Here is a 20,812-nt window from a genome sequence, read left to right as displayed (position 1 = left end):
GGTGGAGACTGATGGAGTCGGCTGAAGAAGGCAACAGGCAGCTGTTGTCTGTGAACAAATACCTGAAGTTAACCTGCTTTTATTCATCCTCCTCCAGTAGAACTCTGAGTTTACTGTTGGAGGCCGAGGCAGGAGGTAATCCGTGTTGCCGTTGCATTTAGCACACCGTTACACCTGAGAGCAGATCACATTCATGCAAGGTGCCCACTGGCAGCAGCGTCAGCTTCAGCACCTCGCCCAAGGACGCGTCCACCATGGAGGGGATCTGCCGACCTCGCGTTTAGTGGACAGTCTGCTTGACCACCTGAGCCACAGCCGCCCCGTGTTCTTCTTAGAGGTTCTCTGATCAGGTTTTGTTGACCCTGATCAGTCTGGGTCATGCAATACTTAGAATCTGATCCAATTGTCCACACTGCAGATGTTTTAGCTGTAACGGATGCTCTCTGTCCACCCTCCAGTCCAGCAGGTGGCAGTAACGCACCTTTAAGCTGGTGTGCTAACCGCCAGTCAAGCCGCATGGTCTTCCTTTATGACACCTGTGTAACTAGAGATGTTAATGAAGGGTAACTGATTAACTGCTGTTAATAAGAAAATAGAAACATATGAACTGAGCAGAAGAAGCTCATGATGTCAGTAAACGTACCAGAGACCAGCTGCAGTACCTGGTTGTTCCACCAGGTGGCGACCAGGGGAAGCCTTCATTTGTCTAGTTGGTGTTTTTCTCATCTGTGTCCAGCTTTTTGTCTTATTTCCTCCACATTACATGTCGTGGCCTCACTGATGATCATAAAGACGGTGTTCATGGTTTACATGTGCAGAGCTGCCTCACGTTGTCTTCATGTTTAGCTAACAACAGATGATTCTACTGAGGGTTCTGGTACTGAACCCTGAACCACGGTTGGTGTTTGGTCTGCTCACATCCAGACCTCAGCAGTCTGACTTCAGTCGATCATCAAGGGATTATTTTAGCCTTTTATGAGATTAGCGTGACTGACAGCAGCAGCAGAATGTGTTTCTCTGCTTAGTAAACTAGTTTACAAGGATCCTCAGTGTTCAGCACAGAACGCCGTGTTGGTAGGAACACATCAGACGACTGGAGCCCTGAATTATTTGTTTTCTGCTGAAAAATGCATAATTGTTTATCTGTTGAAGTGTTTTGTCAGTTTTTAGCTTCTCAGATCTTTAATTGTTTCTGCAGACAAAAGGGTTTTTAAATAGCCACAGCTCTCTGATATTCATATTTATGATTGTATTTGGTGTTTCTGATGATGTTTCTTCTCCTCTTGTCTCTGATTGTCCTTCTGCAGAAGCTGAAGCAGAAGAACCAGCAGCTGAAGCAGATCATGGATCAGCTCCGCAACCTCATCTGGGAGATCAACTCCATGCTGGCTGTCAGGAGCTGAAACTCGCAGCCTCACAACACACACACACACACACACATATACACACACATACACACACACACACACACACACACACACACACACACACACACACACAGCCTGCCGGTCAGCTGACTTCGGGGTGAAACAGACCAGCTGAGGCTGAACTTTGCTGAACTAACGTGGACGTTGTTCCAGACGAAGACTGAAGGAGGACGGAGCTGCTCGGTCTATGTCTCCTGTAGCTGCTGGCCATGGAGCCTGGACTCTACCTTCATGCTCTGCTCACAGCATCACAGACCTCCGTGGATCTGAAGGATTTGTACGAGACCTCGGCGCTGAGTCGCTGTTCTGGGATGTGATGTAAACAGAGCTGACGGGTCATTCTAACGCCTTGTTAAGATTCTGCTGAAATATAAATGGTGCTGTGAGTTCTGAAGGAGTCGCTGCTGCTTTGTGCTGTAATGTGTCTTCATCAGTGTGTCACGGTGTGTTTGGTTCGTGTTCGTCAAACTCCTTCGGACCTCTCGTTCAGAACTGACGAATGAACGATTGTTTTCAGCACAAAGGACGGCTCACGCTGTTTAGAACATGTAATGAAGTACAGTAGTTATGGTGGCTCAGGCCTCTGACCTCGTTTCTTCACTCGTTTGACCTCCTTCTGTCTCCTGCTCCTTCACTGAGCTTCATGTTTCTACATAAAGTCCTGCAGCTCTGAGGAACCAGAACATGAAGCAGGAGGAGAGAGAGCTCAGAGACGTCTTCAGGCAGCAGGACTCAGAACGACGGAGACCAGAGAAAATGTAAAAACAAACGTCTTTGACTAATCGTTAAACCAAACAGCTAATAAAACCTGGAACCAACATGTTTCCACAGATGGTACCAACACTACAAACCCTCCGCCTGAGTGTCTCTGGTAGTTTAACAGCTGCACCACAAGTGCAGACGGTTTTGGTTTTTACAGTTTGTGTTCTGCAGATGGTTCATGTTTGTCCAGTTTCTTATCAAATGAAGTGATTTTGATGAAATATCAGAGTCTGGAGCTCAGCGTCGGTGAAGACGTTCACATCGAACAGAGCTGAAAAGTTTTTGTTCCGGGCTGTTGCTGGGTTCAGTCGGTTCATTTGTCTTTTTCTTTCCTTCTGCTGTCCTTTAAAATCCAAACAACAACCTGCAGGATGAACATTTAGGCCACGTTCACACGTAGCCGGTGTTCACAAAACAGATCCATCCATTATCTACGCACCGCTTAATCCTCACTGGGGTCATGGGGGGCGGAGTCTATCCCAGCTGACTCAGGGTGAAGGCAGGTTCACCTGGACAGGTAACCAGTCTATCACAGGGCTACACTTAGAGACAGACAACCAAGCACACTCACATTCACACCTACGGACAATTTACAATCACCAATTAACCTCAGCATGTTTCTGGACTGTGGGAGGAAGCCGGAGAACCCGGAGAGAACCCACGCTGCACGGGGAGAACATGGAGACTCCACGCAGAAAGATCCCGGGTGTCCTCACCGGGACGTGAACCGGCGACCTTCTAGCTGTGAGGCCACGGTGCTAACCACTGATCCACCTGCAGTCCCAAAACAGATCTATTTTTTCATAACTGGCATCGTTCTCACCAGATCGTTCACACAAACCCACACATGTGACCTGATGACGCTTTAGTCTCACACGGTGACGTCAGACTCCTCCTGTCTGCATGCAAACTAAAGACGGAGTTTTCAGATGTGATTGTTTTCAGACTCGTAGCTTTGTTTACATGTAAACCAAAGGCCCGTTGAAGTATCACCGGTTCGGCTTGATCCAGATCAGTTTGTGTGTTTTTAGCGGATGAGTTTGTTTTCCATCACCGCTGCATTCTGGGCTTATTTCACTGAAGACGACTCTGATTGGATGAAAGGAACCACCAGGTGTTTCCTCGTTCGTGATGCTGAGGTGCAGTCAGATCATCCTCCAGACCTGCAGGTGTGTCTGCTGTTAGTGACGCTGCTGTCTGTCTGCTCTGCCTCTAACTAGTCTAACTAGTCCACCAGCGTCTGCAACCTGCTGCTGAACGTTTCCATCAGCTTCTGCGTGGTTTGGATCTACGTGAGCGTTTAGAGCTGGAGGTGCTTGTTAAGCTGCAGACTGAAGCTCTGATTCGTATCTGTCTCCTTACAGCTGAATGAATGACTTCAGGTTCACCTGGTGATGGAAAACATGCTAAACCCTCTCACATCTGTGGTTCGTCCTCAGTTTCATGTTTCCTGCTGCGGTGAAGTCGCTTCTCACAGAGAAGAAACGCTGTTCGATGCTTCTACAGAATCGAGCAGCGTCTCAGGTCAGCACATCTGGATCGGCTGTAAACATCAGGACATCTTGTCTGTTCTGTGTTGGAAACTTCACCATACGTGATTGTTTTTGAGGGTTTTTGTCCGATCAGAAGAGACTTCTGAAGCTGAGTTCTGCTGAATTCGGCCACGTTGGGCTGCAGAGGACTCAGGTATAGATTAGAAAAGTAAAGAATTCACAAAGGAGCTCATTGAACGCAAACATGAAACGTGAACTAAAGTGTGCGCAGTGCTGTCGGGTCACAGATACGTGGAGATCAGTGAGATGAGGCTGCCTTTAATAATTCAGAACCGGGCTGAGCCGTGTTGTGAGGCCGTCGTCCTCAGAGCAGAAATCAATGCTGAGAGCAGCGACTGATGAACCTCGGCAGCTGTTTATTACATCTGAGCAGCTTTCAGGACGTTGATCCTGTAGACGGACTGTGTTCTGTTTGGGCTCGGTCAGGATCCTCCACACAGACCATGAAATGATTAAACACAGAGCCGGTGTCAGCGTCGTCCTGTAGATCAGAGGTTCTCGACTGGTCTCACCCTGGGACCCACTTGTTCCCGTGGTCATTAAGTCGCCACCCAGTTTTTTTATAATTCAATATTCAATATATTTTCCTGTGCAGCGTGCATTTCAACGTTTAGAACCATGCACAGGAACTGGACCGTGACCACTGCCTGTAGAAAAGTGAATAAAATGAATATCAAAGTTTTGGCCTCGTCAGGTCATGTGTTGAAGTTAATGAGACAGTTGGACTCGTGCTCTACTCCTGATCAGAGGTCCAGAGTCTGGCTGACAGCAGACAGCGCTGCTCTCAGATCCTGCTCAGTTTGGGTTGGTCAAAGGAGGAGGTGGGAGGAATATTTGGAGATCCAAACTGATGTCCTGATTCCAGCACAGTGAACCAATAGGCGGCTATTCGGGTCCAGTCCTAGTATGAAAACCCACATTTTAAATACTCCGGGTCATGTTTTTGGCATCTTGCATCCCGACATCAACACAAACTTAAAATGAACGACAAACAAACTATGGTTACCGTGCCTTTCAAAATAAAAGTTTTTTCAAAATAAAAAGTCCAACCTGAGACGCACATTATATATTACTTCATTTTGACCAGCTGTCCGCGACCCACCCAGAACAGGTCCGCGACCCACATTTAGGTCGCGACCCACCAGTTGAGAACCCCTGCTGTAGAGTCTCGATGTTCAGATGATCCTGACCTGATGTTCCTCGTGTCAGTTAGAGGTTTTATTAACGCAGAAGCCGGCTGCTGTGGGAGCAGCAGGTCTGAGGAGTTCTGCAGAGCTGGTCTCTGGTTTGGATGCTGATGCTTCATACTGAGACTAAACCTCAAGCAGACGGCGTTTGTTTTTGGGTCTTTGCCCGATGAGTCGTCGGTTCTGAGTCACGTTGAGGTGAGCGTCTCTGATGCTGTTTCCAAACACGGTCCTGCTCTAACTGAACTAGTCGGATAGAAGTGTGAGTGTTTCTGTGCAGGCGGTGCAGAGCTGCTGTCCTTCAGCTGGAGCATCTCAACGCAGATGTGCTTCAACATTTCAGAATGAAAGTCAGTCGACACACTTCTCTGAGGCTCATTGAGCTCCAGCTGAAACAGCAACAGGACGAACGTTCACGATGCAGAGTTAACGTTAATAATAACTAATTAAAGCCGCAAGCGGCGATGGACGGGTCCTCGCCCTACGCTTGTCGGCCTTNATAATGCAAGTTTGTACCTCTGAAACAACAATCTGAAAGGAAGCTGCTGTGCAACCTTCTCACTTTGTGCTCTATCCAACTCTAGATCTCCGTCTAAAACACTGTGGATTATGTCTTTGTTGGCAACAGCATCACAGTTTACATGCAGAGGAGGTGTGGAGTCGTAGTTCAGTCTGTCATTTGTGCACATCAACCACACAAAAGGCCTTGTTACCACCATGATAAAAACTTTTCTAAGGACCTTTGATCACAATCTTAGCATTTGAATACTATGCCTCATGTGATAATAAGACCAATATACTGACATGCTAAGAGATTAAATGATCTACAGATGCTAAGCTAGGAGCGTATTCCTTCGGCTTCTTTTTCACCAGTTGGCCATCATGACGCTAAGGGTTTTTTTTTTATTAAGTTACCCACATCTGTTTTCTACATAGGGACCAGTTCACAACTTCTTTATAAAGTTCTTACTTGTAAAAAGAAAACTTTCTTTTTTAACCATCCATATAGTGTTCGAGCATATGGCAACTCCGCCTAAGTTTGTCCTCGGAACACTATGGAACTTGGCGTTTGCCTCAAAACATGCTTCCCACTCAGATGGCACACGTGTACGTGCGAGTGTGTACGCGGTGAGTGGGCTCGCCGATCTTATCTGGGAGCTCTCGGTTGACACTTGTGTCATCCCGCTTTCCAGAGCTTGTTCTTTCCATAAGGCTAAGTGATGTAAATGGTGCGCAGGTGAACGCAGCGATGTTGTGACTGTGAATGTTAAGAGTTTTAGAAAAAGGAAGTTGCAGCAATTGTCTGGCAGCCGAGAACGGTTCCCCCACAGGCCGTGTATTCCTTCAAGATGCTGACCCGCAATACCTGCTGCTGCACGTTTCTGAGAACACAACAAGCCTTGGCTGAAGGTGTAAAGCTGAGAAAAAGAGCAGCAGAGAAACAGAGAGCACATGGTGTCGGTAACTCTCTTTTTTTTTAATGTATTGCCTCCAATTATGTGCTTCTTGCAACAGACGTGCTGAGACACACATCTCTTGAGGTGCAGTTGGGCTTCTTCGTGGTGCTTTACTCCCCCCACCAGGTCAAACAGGGAACTGCAGCTTTTTATAAACTGCCAAACACAGTCTGATAACAAAGAGAGCAGATCAACAGCAGAAAGAGGGATAAAGTTTCAAAACACTTTCAAGCCAAACCTGCTGTTGTTTTCAACTGTAAGTGGCTGGTGATGGAGAACCTGCAATAGTTCAATCATTACCTCCATTCTCAGCATGCTGACACCCACCACCGCACATCTGCTCTAAGTGTTTGTCTTACATTTGAAGGGTTGAATCACCCGTCCTCACCTCACTGGGCAGATGTACCATGTTAGGGCAGGAGCCTGTTTACTATGAAATCATGTTCTCTTTCAGTAGAATTATTGACTCACTGCTGGAAATCAAGATGAGCATGAAACAAAACAAAAAGGACCATGAAGTAAACACCTGATTTTTACAGGCCCATTTTTAACAGACTGTTTTTCACCAGAATTTTGTCTTCTAGGCAAAGAAGAATTTAGATCCTTTACTTAATTAAAACAACTATTACAACAATGTAAAAATACTCTAACAAGTACAAGCCCTGCATAAAGAAATCTAAAAAAATAAACTGAAGTTAAAGGGGGTACAAAGTACATACAAGTATTAGCAGCAAAATGTAGCTAAAGTATTGAAGCAAGAGTAATGGTTTGGTCCCTCTGACTGATATATTATTATATATATGTCATCATTAGAATATTAATAGTGAATCATCGTCGTGTCAGCAGCATGTTACTGTTGTAGCTGCTGCAGTTTAAACTGCTTTCCAGTTCCAGTTTTATATACAGGGACAGCAGATCAATCTGAGGTCTTGTCAGATGATTAATGACGGAGAAATGGAGAAAAAACAAAGCTCTGATACACAAATCTGTTTCCAGTTTTGGAGGTTTTTTTTCCTCTAATCTTTGATTTTTGCTGAGATAATTGATCGTTTAAACATTTATTCAAATGAAACCATGCGAGGAGTTAAAAAGGGGGGAAAAAAATCAGCTGTTAACAAGTCAGAGACATCTGAAATGTGAACCTGACAACACAATACTTTCTGTTAACCAAAAAGTTTTTGTTGTATCTTTGAGTTTGTGTTCTATTTTAAAAGTTTACTATATTATCAACTGTATAAAATCTGTCTTTATAAAAACTAAAACTGTCATATATGTGGAGACTTTAGTATTGTACTTGAGTAAATGTACTTAGTTACTTTCCACTTCTGCTCCTATGGAATGTTGAGGTTGTTGGGACGCATTCAACCTGCAAGACAATACTCAGGGCTAAAGTGGGCGCGCTTATGTTTTCTGAATTAAAAACACATTTATTGTATTTCCTTATGAACAGTTAATATTCTACTAAAGAGATGCTGGAATTGCTCACTGAAAATAATGTCTCTGTCGAGGATCAAGATTACCGCATTAATAACACAGAATAGCATTTTGTTTCCTTTTTGGATGGATGCACAAAGCAGTTTTCACATACTTTTCTTTCATTGCAACATTAACTGAAATACGGGTGCTGCGCTGCGTTTCATGAATCACTTCCACCATACCCACAATTATAATGTCATTTCATTGCATTCTGGTCTTTGTGGAGTATAAACTGATCTTTTCTACCTTTATGAGTGCTGACATAAAGACTCATTTATGATAAGAGAAGATAAGGCTCCTCATGAGCAGTTTCAGGATGGAAAAATCATCATCTGTCCTCTCCGCTGTAAGACTGGCTGCTGGAGCCAGCTGGACACGCTAACAGATTACAGACTGTAGGCCCATAATACTCATTATATGTATCAGCGACTATCACAGGCCAACTCTCTGCCTAACTCATCCACCTGACAGGGGGACAGACGAGCGGGTAAAAGGTTATTGGCAGCTGGAGTGGAATACTTTATGTTAGCAATCATCTACCAATACCAAAACATATTTTTAGATACTTGAATGTCTTTTCCTTTTGTTTTCTTATTTCTGACAGGCATTTCAAGCTACGTTGTAAGAAAATGGAGCCCAGAAGACAAACGATAGGCAAACAAAGGCTGCATGAAAAGGACCATATGCTAGCTTCTTGCATTACGTAAAAATGTGGTCAACACAAATGGGGCTGTCAGTGCTTTTCATCAACACCACGCTGAGCCTGGCCATGTTTTTCGAATCAATACGTACTTTTTCTCTTGACACCGAGAGAACTCTGACAAATGTAAAATCAGTTTGGTGATGGATGCTATTATCGTCAAATGTGCGCAAGTGAAGTCATTATGCAACTCTTGTCTTCCTCCCTGTTAGCACAAATGGTCCTCATAGGAGTTAATGTTTAAGGCTGTGCACATGCACACATACTGTATAAACTCTGAATGTGAATAGCATAGCATTTACAGCACAAACCATCCTGTCTGCAGGCATACACAACAGTCACGACTCATTAGGACACATCACTGCAGGGGGAGTATCTGTGTTTGTGTCTGGCCTCAAGGTAACTGATGCCAGTTTTAGTGTGATCAGATTTCTTTCTCTCTGAGCTTAACTTTGTAGAGTATTTCTCAGTGTCCAGCCTGCAGCTTTGCCTCAAGAAACTAGTTCTTCCTACTGACCAGGGCCTTTATTTGAAGCAGGCGTTTATTCGTAGCAGTTTTAATGTGAAGCCTTGTTTTGATCTGTTCATGTTTGTCTTGTTAAAGTTATTGCATTATGCCTCGACTGCACACTAATGTAACCATTTCAATTTTTTTTAAAATCCCTTGTATTTATGTGGAAGTAAACCTTTTATTTCCTAATAGGGCTTTTATTGTGAAATATACATTATACTTAAATAGCAAACACATTTTATTACAGGCACCAGGAGTTTATCCCCTCTTGTTTTTCCCCCTGCCTGCATTTAGCGTACAGGCCATTATTTGATTGTGTTGGCGACGCAGTAAATAAAATTGGGTCTCAGAGGAGGCAACAATCTAATTTTAGCTCAATTGTTGAGGTACAGACTAAACCAGATTAAACCAGATCACAAGGGTTAGGGTTAGGGTTTTTTTTTTTATCAAAAGATAACCCTTTTAGAGGACTTTTTTTTTCACATTGTGGTTGTATATGCATAACTTAAAGCCCTAATTAATTCAAACAAGTAAGTTATATAAAAATTCACCCTTTGCACAGTTGCTATAAATCGGAAAATTAGCTATCAAGACTGGAACTGTTTTTTGGACCAGACTGTAAACATGTTTATTTTTGCAGTAAAGTTGTGCATTTTAACATAAAGGTCCATGTTTTGCAACCAGCCTCAAGTGGATATTTGAGGAACTGCAGTTTCTGGCACTTCATTTTGGGTTTCATTTTATAGCCTCATAGTTTAACACTTTATCCTCCCATATTACCATTGGACCATGTTCACATGTATTGGCCTTACAAAGCACAATTGGGTTACATTAAACCCTCAAATTTACTGACATCTTTTATCCTTGGGTTCGTCTTGACCCCAGCAATTTAAACCTCCAGAAAATAATCATGATTAAAATTGTTACCCAAGTTTATGTGTAAGTAGGCCTTTAAATAAACCTGACAAAATTATGTCAGTGACTTATTTAGAGATGTTAAATATCGAATGGGGTCAAATTGACCCCAAATATAATAGGAATTAGGAACCCTAACAGGTTAGATGATGAGTTCAGAATTCTTAAAATAAGAGGTACATCAAGGCACCCTGTCAGGATGTTCAATTTCCCCCAGTGGTTTTATATTTTAAAGTTTTCTGTTGTTCTCATTGGCTGTGGTTTTGTATGTTTTGAATATATGGACCAACTTTATTCAAAAATGCAAATATTGTTACAGCTGCGCAGTGTTTGCTTATTTTAGTCTTCATTTTGAATTGCCTGTTTATTTCAAATGGTTATACAGTTAGATTTGTAGACCTGTCTGAATATGATGGATGCTGCTAGCTGTGACCGAGCCAGTGATTGTGTAACATGTATGAAACAGCTGATACCAGTTACCTAATACAAACAGCACTCCGCCTGAACTAATGCTATTCTCCCTTTTCATGTTGGCTGCACATCAGCTTTATGTACCATCTTGGACTCATGTGACTGTGACTCAGTAAGCCAATCGGTGCCGAAAAATCCAATTAGTTATGTAGTGATTCACTGCCTGCTGACTCATTTAAAACACCCAGAAAATTCTCTACATTGTAAACCTCCTAGAAGTCCCAAAAAATAACTTTCGTTGCTCCTTTGAAAGGCTCTACCTGCTCACAATAACTCCTTATTCTGTTCATTCCAAACAAACTACAGCTACTACAGTGGTGGTGGCTTCATTCAGAAACTTCATTTTCCATTCAAATGTAATATTAGACAATCCTACCTGCCAGCACTTCAGCCTCATAAGTTCATTAATTATCCATGCGTTTCCCACTGCTATTCTCTGAGAAAACAACACACCTGGCAACCCCCTAAGACACCAAACTGCAGTGTTTCTTCTTTCCACCTTTGCCTTTCCAATGTTCACTTTTATATCCTACAAATGTAATTAATTGTGACGTCAGTGTTGAGGTAGGTGCAGTTAAGCACAAATTATTTATACCCATACCAACATTTGATTTAAAGTCAAATTTCAATCAAACAATAGGCTTCTTCTGGCTGAAAATGACATAAACACGTGCCAAAAGATGGTAAGACATTGTGTCTGCGATTGAATGATTTTAATGTTTATTTAGTTTTGCTGAAAATGCCATGTCCAAAATGATTCATTCCCTTTCTCAGTAATTAGTGGGACAGCCTTTATTTGTCACCACAGCAATCAATCTTTCTGCACATCTTCATTGTTCCTCCCCCCCTTTTGTGATGACCTCCAAGTCTTTGAGATTGAGGGCTTCTTCATCATCAGTCTGGTCTTTATCTTCCTCCACAGGTTTTTGATGGATTCAGGTTGGACTCTGGTTGGGTCAGATTACTATATTTATCATGTCGCTCTGTTGCTGGACGGTCCAGTGGTGCCCAAGTTTTTCAGCAGACAGATGTTTTCGTGCTGAATTTGAATCTAGTCTTCTTTTGTCATGATGCCATTAACTTCCGACAAGGCTGCCTGGTCCACTGGCTGAGAAACAGCCCTAAAGCATTACAGCCCCACCACTATGCTTGACAGTGTGGATGGTGTCTCCTTTCTTTCACCAAATGCCAAACGCTTCCAATATTGTCTCATCTAACCACAGAATTGATAACCAAAAGCTTTCTTCTTTGTTCCGACGACATTTTGCAAATGCTAAGTGAGCTTTTGTGTGTTTGCCTTGGAGAAGTGGAGTCCTCCTTGGTCAGCATCCATGGAAAACCAGCTTTGTGTTGTGTCTGCTTGACTATCTGATGTGGGTACAGATTCACCAGGATGGTCTTGGTGATAAACCATTGATTTTTCTAGGCCCCTCACACAACCACTCTTGCCAAAGGAAGCGTTACTTTTAGGTTCCTGCCACAACCTTTGAGATTCTTCACAATGTGGAAGCCCTTGTACTCCATGATGATGCCTCAGACTGTGAGACTTACAAAACACTTAGATATGACTTTATAACCTTTCGCCATCTTTTGAGAAACCTCAATGCACAACTCTTTCTCAGCAGTGGACCCAGATAATACGCTTACTAAGCACTTTGGCTGTGACCTAAAGAGAAAACACAACTAGTAGAATATACAGAAATAGTTAAAATTGGCCACTGAAATCTCACACAGTGTTGTACCAGTTTTTGTCTCTTGCTTGTGTCATTTCCAGCAAGAAGAAATGCATTGGTCAGATAAAATTGTCATTAGATTATTCTGTAGCTTTGGGGAAGCAACCCTCACATTTAGCAGACTCCGTGTCCTGTGGAAGCACCCCTCACTTAGCCTGCAGAGTCTAGGCAGCCTGTCCCAAGAGTGCAATTAAGGGATATTAACAGCTAGTCCCACATAACAGAACTGTGTTGCTCATTCCACACATCAGCCTGGTACTGCAGTTTCACGGGGTGTTCAGCAGTGTTTTCTGCCATTACACCGACTGTAAATCGCTTTGGATGAGAGCAATCAGAAAAGTGCCTGAACTGCCGGAGTTTTCTCTCCCAGCAGTTGGAACAAAGCAGCAACAATGCTCAAATCTCCTGCCAGATGAAACTGCCGAGGAAAGCCGGAGCAGATGTCTGATGGGAGACATTTCACAAATTCTGCCAAACCTTTAGGGAATTTCACACTAACACAAGACAAGAGATGCCAGAAACGAGAAACAGAGACTCAAGAAGATCTGACTGAAAACTGTTGAATCGGAGCGGAGCTGAGTGTGATGATGTCTTACATAAGAGGTGAGATTATCATTGGGTGGATCGTAGGGCAGCCACAGTGGAGACACGTAATAGAGCTTCCAGCTGAACAGTTTGATAAGCGAGGAGCACATATAGGAAACTCTTATTAACTGGGGAGAACACATTAAATAATTCAAAGGTATTACACTAAACCGTCTACCATGGTTCCCCAGAGCCAGTTAAAGTTTACATTAAACATACATGTGATGTGACTGAGAACAAGTGGAATTTATCCCCTAGTGAGGCATAGTGTGCTTATCTCGTTTTACTTTTGTAAAACAAAAATAAAGTTTAAAAAAAAATGCAATGACATGTTCATTCTAACATCTATACAGACGTCAGAAGATTTGTTAATGGAAAGAGCTGAATAAAGAATCCTGAATATGGGAGAATTCTGTAGCGTCAAATATGGTGGTTGTATGACCTCAAACCTTCCATCCAAAAAGTCAGCTTTGTATCAGCCAAGCCAGAAAACGTCCAGCCAATCGTGTTGGTGCACTGACACATATGTGGTGTCATAAACTGAGCTAACCCTAACCCTATTACAGAAAAAATGGGTTTTAAACATTATTTTGGGTCAAAGTCACCAAATGTTTTAAGTTGTTTGTATCAGATTCAATTGGATTTTTATGGTACCAAGATACCAAGATGGCTTCCAGCTTTGTTTGGCGACAGTATTCCATATAAAACACAGAGTCTGTCCTTTAGTGTTGAACTCAAGTAGCTGCTTCCCTTACAGATATTACATTGAAGATGGATAGAAAAGTTACCGACTGCTGGTAGAAAGGTTCATTTTATCATTTTTTTGTGCTTGGAGCATTAATGAAACAAAATGAGACCAGCACTAGAATAATACGTGTCAGCCTGCCATAGGTGTACCCAGATTTGTTCCAAGATGTATGAACCACTGTAGATGCACTCGTTATGTTACGTAGCTAGCATGTGTTAAACTAACTGCTTAGTACCACTTTAACTTTCAAGGATCTGACGACAGCCAATTACAACCATATGCTGAATGGTAATGACAGCAAAAGTAGCTATACTCAGCTATTACACAGTCAACTGCGATTCAAATTAAGTGATTCACTTCTCAGTTTTCACACAAATGTGAACCAAGTCATCCATTCAGATCCTGTTGGGATATTATGACTTTTGTTGTCCAGCTGGAAGCTTTTGTTTATGGTAATGAACTACCAGTGATTGTGCAAAATAATAGAATTGACCGTTTGAGAACAAAACCATAAACCATGTCAGTTTGTAATTTGTTATTTCGTTTAGCTTGTGGTGGATAAGAGGGGGGGAAAAGCAGGCTTTCTTTTTCTTAATGATTGTTCTGGTGTAGCAATACTTCAAGTAAAAACGATACTGCTAACCCGTGGTCTGTCCAGAGTGTGGTCATTTTGATCATGATTACAACGTATGATTGAGCGACGATAGGACACGAACAATTGTGTGAATCATTTGGTGAAAAAGAAAGAGCACACTCGCTCCTGAACCGTTGATATGTGATTTTAAAACGGAATTAAAGGAACATGTACAGTGTGTTTATATTGTTCTTGGCATTTTTTGCTTTTTAACAAAACCGAGAATAAGCAGTGGGCAGGCCCTGTGTACTTCCAGCCAAGCTTGGAAGTCCAAGCCAACAGAGTAATAGGATATCATTTGGATAAATCCTGGCAGTTTGAACCTTTGGATAAAAATCAAATGTTGGTTGTTTTAATGGGAATGAATCCTCCCCTCGCTTTAAACACACACGGTTCCTCTCTTTTCCTAAATTACAGACAGAAAGATAAAATCAGCTGATTATATGTGACAGATTTTTTTTGGTATTCCCTTTTCCCTTTGTTCTCAGAGCTTCTTTGTTGCTGCTGGAAATTAGGCTGATGAGTGTTGTTTGCGGGATGTAGAAGTTGTAGCTAAAAGTCTCGGTGGACTCATTATTACCAGTCATTTGATCCATTCGTAACGCACAAATATCGATTAGTGCAGCTTTAATGTGAGCTCCAATATGCAGATGTGATCCTTCGTAAATGTTTACGCGTCTTAAATGATGTGTTTCAAATTAAGGCAGCGCACCATAATTGACTCGTATACTGTTGGCTGACTGGTGGAGCTGGACGCAGAATTTTTTGGACCCAAATCTCTGAAAAACCCACTGATCTGGCAGGACTGTGTTGGAGTAGAACATTTGCAAGAACACACAGAACTAGTGATGAAAACTGGCTTCAGGCTGCATTTGAGGAACAAATAACAGAAGCTGCAACAATTGCGAATCCCTGGATCGAGCGGCGCTCTGAGGGACCAACATAAGCAGAGCTCCATACCATAAATACAGAGGCGCAGCCATAAACTCAAGCGAAGTAGACGTTAAAATAACAAGAGCGCTGTCCTGCTCTGTGACGTCCACACTGTAGGGCCCCGGATTCCTCTGTTTGTCTTGGACCAGCTACAGCGACGCACTGATGACCCCAGTGAACCCTACAGTTAATGATGTGTGAGTGCTCATATGTTTGTGTGTGTGTTCCCTGAACTACAATATAATACCTCAACAATTGTTATGTATCATTGTAATCAAAGGCAAAATGGCTTAAAAACTCTGCTGTATTGATGAACAACAACTTGCTACGTGTCCTTTTGAAAGCTTTGCACTCTGGCTACCACAAACCCAACAGATATTTCCACATTTCACTCACATTTTCTCATCCCTCTCCTTTACTTCACCTCTTACTTTATCGTACAACAATTTGTCTCATTCTTCTCATCCATACAGTCATCCACTTCCACTTTCTTGCCATGTTATAATCAAAGTGATCTCAACAGCTCAGGTTTTGCCAACAAATTATCTCCGTCTCGAGCTTTTTTCAGCGTATCAATTAAACGAATGCTCTTTGCAGCTTCGTTCATCTGCGCTTGAGCAATGTTTGGTCCAAAAAGACAGCGTTGAAATTACCGACAGCAGTGATTAGTTAAAAAATAATGAACCACAGCAGATATAAACATGTTTTGTTTTTTTTTATTGATGCCTTCATTAAGGCCCATTGTTAGCATAAGTGACCCCTTCGCAAACTCTGCTTCTTTCTTGTGGCATAAGAAATGATGCCGTACTTTAAATCAATGATCGGCAGTAATCATTACTTAGTAGAGCTATAAGTATTATTACATCTACATTCAGAGGTTGGCTGTCTTGGCACAGGAATACGAGCCAAGAAACAAAGAGGAAAAGTCAAATTTGTCTAAAGGATAATTCTGGTTTACGTAAACGTGACATGTTTCCCATTATTGTGGCTTCAGTGGTTCTATGGGTCGTGGTAACTTTGCACTCTCCATATTTATTATTGAGATTCAGGGAAAAAAAATATTCACACCGAACAAAATATGTCGAAGCAATAAACGCAAGTTTTCCAACAGCTTTTGGAAAAACATGATTTCTGCATCAATCACTTCAAACACTTGTTTTTGAGTCTGGTTTTAGCATTCGTATTTCAGGGAGAGTAGATCAAGCCTAGCAGGTTTAGTGCAGAACATAAGATTCTTGATATTGGAGGGTTCTGATGACAGAATTAGTTTATGTGCTTGTTATAAAACACATAATGTCAAAGCAGAATCAAAGCATTAGAATAAAGAAGCGAGCTCATATGACATGTGCTTCAAAGATGCTGTTCATGCAGCAGTACAAAGAGAATCTAGGACTGGTGACAGAATCTCCCACTACCTTAACTGCCTAGTTTTCCTGGCCAAGTCTCCACCTTAGGAAGCCAGAACATCTCACAAGCAACACACTTTCCTGGAAAAGTTTGACATTTAAGTATTGTGGCCATGGCTGACACAAAGGAAATAAGTGCTGCGACTTCCAAAAGCTGATGGATGCTCCAAACGTCTCTTTTCTCCAGAATTAGAACAGTTTCAGCTAAAAACCTCTGACAAAAATGCGAGAGGTGCCGCCTTTATCCGTTGGCACTCAACAACAAAACAGTGGAGCAGTGGTGGGTGCCTGTCTTTGAGCAGGTACAGACGATTATGTGTAACATAGCACAGTAAAAACATTTAGTTTTGTTGCAGGTAAACCAACATTTAGGGATCAGAGAGCTTCCAGAGGAATTAGTTCATCTAAAGTAGTAGGTTTGGCTGATATACTCCTGAAATTATACACTATCTCTAAAAAAAACAAAAGCTTTTGCTCCATTTTGTTGTCAGTCATCTATCAGAAGTCTGCCAAGCTTTATTAGCAGCCTGCACCTTTTCTGATATTCACATATCCACGTCTTTTCCAGGAAATGGAACGTGTCATCAGGCATCGGTAAGGTCTGTTAAATCGCTAAAACAATGATGTAACTCCGAAATCAGACCTCTCCCTCTGACTCCTGCCACCATCTCCCTACCTGTATCTGAGCTTCCCTTCAGTCCGAGTTTAGTATTCGCTTTTGGCATCAGTTTTAGACAGTACGCCTGTAGGAAGAAATTCAACAGATATTCATCATTCAGACGCGACTCTCACCTTCAGTCCGTCAGTATTCTTCACCGGCACTCGTCTTTTTTTTTTCTCTCTCTCTGTATGTTTTCTCTCTGTGTCCCTTCTGTCATCAAAGGAGTCAAATTTGAAGTTTTCCTCCTCTGAGGAGGAATCAAAAAGAGGAAATCATTCCATCTTGAATCTGGTCTGAGCAAAGCTTTTCTTACCCTCCGCTGGGCTTAGTGTGGGTTACTCTTGGGGTGCAGTGAGAATGAGATGACAGGGGGAAGCTTTGGATAATCAAATCAAACTGTCTTTTTTGGGGACGTTTCAGCTTTGGTTTGGCAGCAGCCCTGTTGTGTGTCATTGTTGTTTTCTGCTGGTACAAAGTAGGTAAGATACATTTTTTAACATCTGTCATTATATTTTCTGAATAAGATTTTTCAGATAAACATAACAAGGAGCAAGTTTTGTAGAAAACGTCCCTCTGGCGATGGATTAAGTTTAGGTTTTTTTTTGTATTTTGCTCTCTCTGTGTTATCAATTACGTGCTGGATAGAACCAAACATCTGGGACTACCAACAGCTTCAACCCAGGCTTTAAGTATTTGGACACTTTGTTGTTTTTTTGGCTTTACATAATTAATCCTACATTAACACACCAAGCCTCGACTTTAATTTGAGAGCGCTTGCATCAACCTAGAAAGAACTGCTTCTTGGGCAGCTGTGTGTCATTTCAAAGATAGTTCCTGCACAAAAGAGCTCACACACACAGTAGCTCAGCATTGACTGGTTGCCATTTGGACTGAGGTGGAGTTGTCGGTCAATATGAGGAGCAAAGTAGTGGCCAAGCATGAAAGAGATATTAATGAAACTCATACAAAGTCAAAAGACATCAAAGGCAGTTGGTTTGCCAAAATCAACATGTGGGTAAATTTAAGAAACGCAAGAGAAAACAAGAAAAAAGCAAATGAGTCGGTTGATCGAGGAGCATGAGTCTTCTAGATGAGCGGAAACACATTTGCATGGTGCAGAAAAACCAGAAAAGAATGATTTCCAAGATGTAGGCGACAATGTTTACTGGTTAGCCATCAAGAGAAGACCTTATGATCAGAACTTCAGAGGACACAAAACCCAGGTGAGCCTTAAAAGTAGGATACAAAAAAAGAGGTCCAAAAAGAATCCGGTAGAATTGTGGAAAGTTCTTAGGACTGATGAATCAAACATCACTCTCCAGCACAATGAAGTGTGGAGAAAAATGGCGACCTAAAGCAACACCTCATCCATCAGACATAGCACTGACTCAGTTATAACTTGGATGTATAAATGCATAACTGCCATAACTGTTGTTTATCGATGACTCTACTTCTGACAGGAACAGGAAGACCTATACAGCAGCATTCAGTGAGCTCATGTTCAGACAAACACATGCAAAACTCACTGGAGTTTGGATTTCATCATTCAGCAGGACAACGATCCTGAAACATACAGCCAAAGCAACCAGAGTTTTTCAGGGTGAGGAGGTGGAATATCCTCAACTGTCCGAGCCAATCAGCTGATCACAATCTGACGGAGCTGCACTCCGCTCGCCGAAGACCAGACCACGACCAATGTTGTACTTTCCACTTTCACATGAGGGTCTACGTGATGTAAATTTTGTCGTCTGTCCAAGTCTGTGAGAGTCAGTGTGGGCGTCTCCGTGCAGCCACTATGCTACAAGGACAGTAGTTTGATTGCACAACATAAATAAATGTATTATTAAAGTAACAATCAATGACAAAGTAAGTATTGAGCTCATACTTCAGTTAGAGTACCAGTACATCACTGTAAAAATACGCCATCACAGGTAAGAGTTTTACATGAAAAATCCTAGGAGCACAAGCATTAGTGTAAAATTTTCTGGTACAAAAGTTCTAATCCACAGATCTGTTTTCAGTTTTCCTCTAATCCTTGATTTTTTTGCTGAGATATTGAATCATTGGAACATTTGTTGAAATGAAACCATGTGACAAGTTTAAAGGGAACTAGTTCACTCTCTATGAATGTTTATATTGCAAAACACTTGTTATAATATCCACTGTGTTGAGTCGTCATCTTAAAAGTAACTAAAGCTGTCAGATAAATGCGGAGGAGAAAGTACAATGCCTCATGTTAACATCTGTGGAACTTGGCTTCTCATAGACTAGGACTGGAGACCTACGTGATGGATATGTGAAGGAGAGAAAGGAGGCCTGTGGCAGCGCTGCTAGTCACACAAGACCCTGGTTATTTGCAGTTATTACAGCTTTTTTGGACCCTTTTCTTTCATCAAGGCCAACATCTTCCAGTATTCTACAGAGAACGAGTGATGCTGGAGGGCAAATTGTCAATGAGAGGGAAACGGAGGTAGTTAGTGGATGTGCATGGGACATTGGTTGATGAGTGTTTGCAAGAGAATGAGTGTGAGAGAGAGAGAGAGGGCGAGCAAATGAGTGCGTTAACAGTGGTGGTGAGGTGGGCGAGAACATCAGAGGTCAACAGCAACTTTGAATCAAACCTGGTTGTGATTTTTCTTTTTCAGAGCGAGCGTCTGATGACTGTTCACTTCTTTTACTACAATGAGTTTTGTGATGCGTTCCTGTTTTTGTTGTTTAGTTCTCATTACATAGATCTTATATTATTGTATTTTTTTTAAGTTTCACTTAAAATGTGTTTTGTTTCATTTTTTTCCTTTCACTGATAAGAAATAGACGTGAGTCTCATGGAGCTGTAACAGCACGGACACAAACAAACAACTATAAACTTATTGCATCATAAACATTTTATATGCATTTTATTTGGGGTTCTTAATGACAGCCTATGGAGTAGTTTGCTCCTTTGTGAGTTGGGCGGCCTCGACAATGTTCACATCACTGAATGCTGCTGTGGCACCTCGCCAGCTTTAAAGCTAAAATAAGTGGTGAAGGTCTCCCTCTGCTGCGTCACTACCCTGGTTGTACTGTTGGCTCCTAGACGCCTGGTCCTTGCCAGTGGGTGTGTCTCAAAGGATGGAGGTTCTGCCTTAGTTAACCTCAGCAGGTTGTGGAGGATACAGGTCACCTTGACACATCCTTCCAGATTGTTTGGATGTTGCACCATCACCCAGCGGTACAAGCAGAACCTGGACGTAAGAATGCCAAAGGCACACTCTAGCACCAGCCGAGCAGGGGACTGTTGGTAGTTAAAAACCTGCTGCTGTCTTGACAGATTGTTTCTTGGGTAGGGTCTTTATGATGTGATGCTGAAGAGGGAAGGCCTCATCTTTAATAAACACTTGGAATCTATCTATCTATCTATCTATCTATCTATCTATCTATCTATCTATCTATCTATCTATCTATCTATCTATCTATCCCTATCACAACATAGTGTAGGAGGGGATAAAATACATTACTTAAATTCACAATGTGTTAAACTAGATAAACTGGCTTAGTTTTATTTTTACATTAACACATCTGGATTGTCAACATAGTCAAGAAGCTTTTCTGGCAAAGTCTGATCTCTCCATAATATACTGTAAAAGGCAAATTTCAGACTGGAAAAAAACAGA

General features: G+C 42.0%; 1 protein-coding gene across 3 annotated transcripts in view; it reads left to right on the top strand.

Annotated features, from left to right (window-relative positions):
• Positions 1-2,000, top strand: part of med30 (mediator complex subunit 30) — a 34,919-nt gene extending 32,919 nt beyond the window's left edge. For all 3 annotated transcript variants that reach the window (XM_008299316.1, XM_008299314.1, XM_008299315.1), the window contains exon 5: positions 1,308-2,000. In XM_008299316.1, the coding sequence (XP_008297538.1) occupies positions 1,308-1,403 (96 nt within the window). In that variant the 3' untranslated portion in view covers positions 1,404-2,000. The remainder of the gene's footprint in view (positions 1-1,307) is intronic.
• The last annotated feature ends 18,812 nt before the right edge of the window (positions 2,001-20,812 follow it).

This window comes from Stegastes partitus, unplaced genomic scaffold (assembly GCF_000690725.1).
Source record: "Stegastes partitus isolate 25-593 unplaced genomic scaffold, Stegastes_partitus-1.0.2 Scaffold1402, whole genome shotgun sequence".
Classification (NCBI taxonomy): domain Eukaryota; kingdom Metazoa; phylum Chordata; class Actinopteri; family Pomacentridae; genus Stegastes; species Stegastes partitus.
The sequence above is the reverse complement of the archived record's forward strand: the minus strand, read 5'-3'. Positions and strand labels throughout refer to the sequence as shown.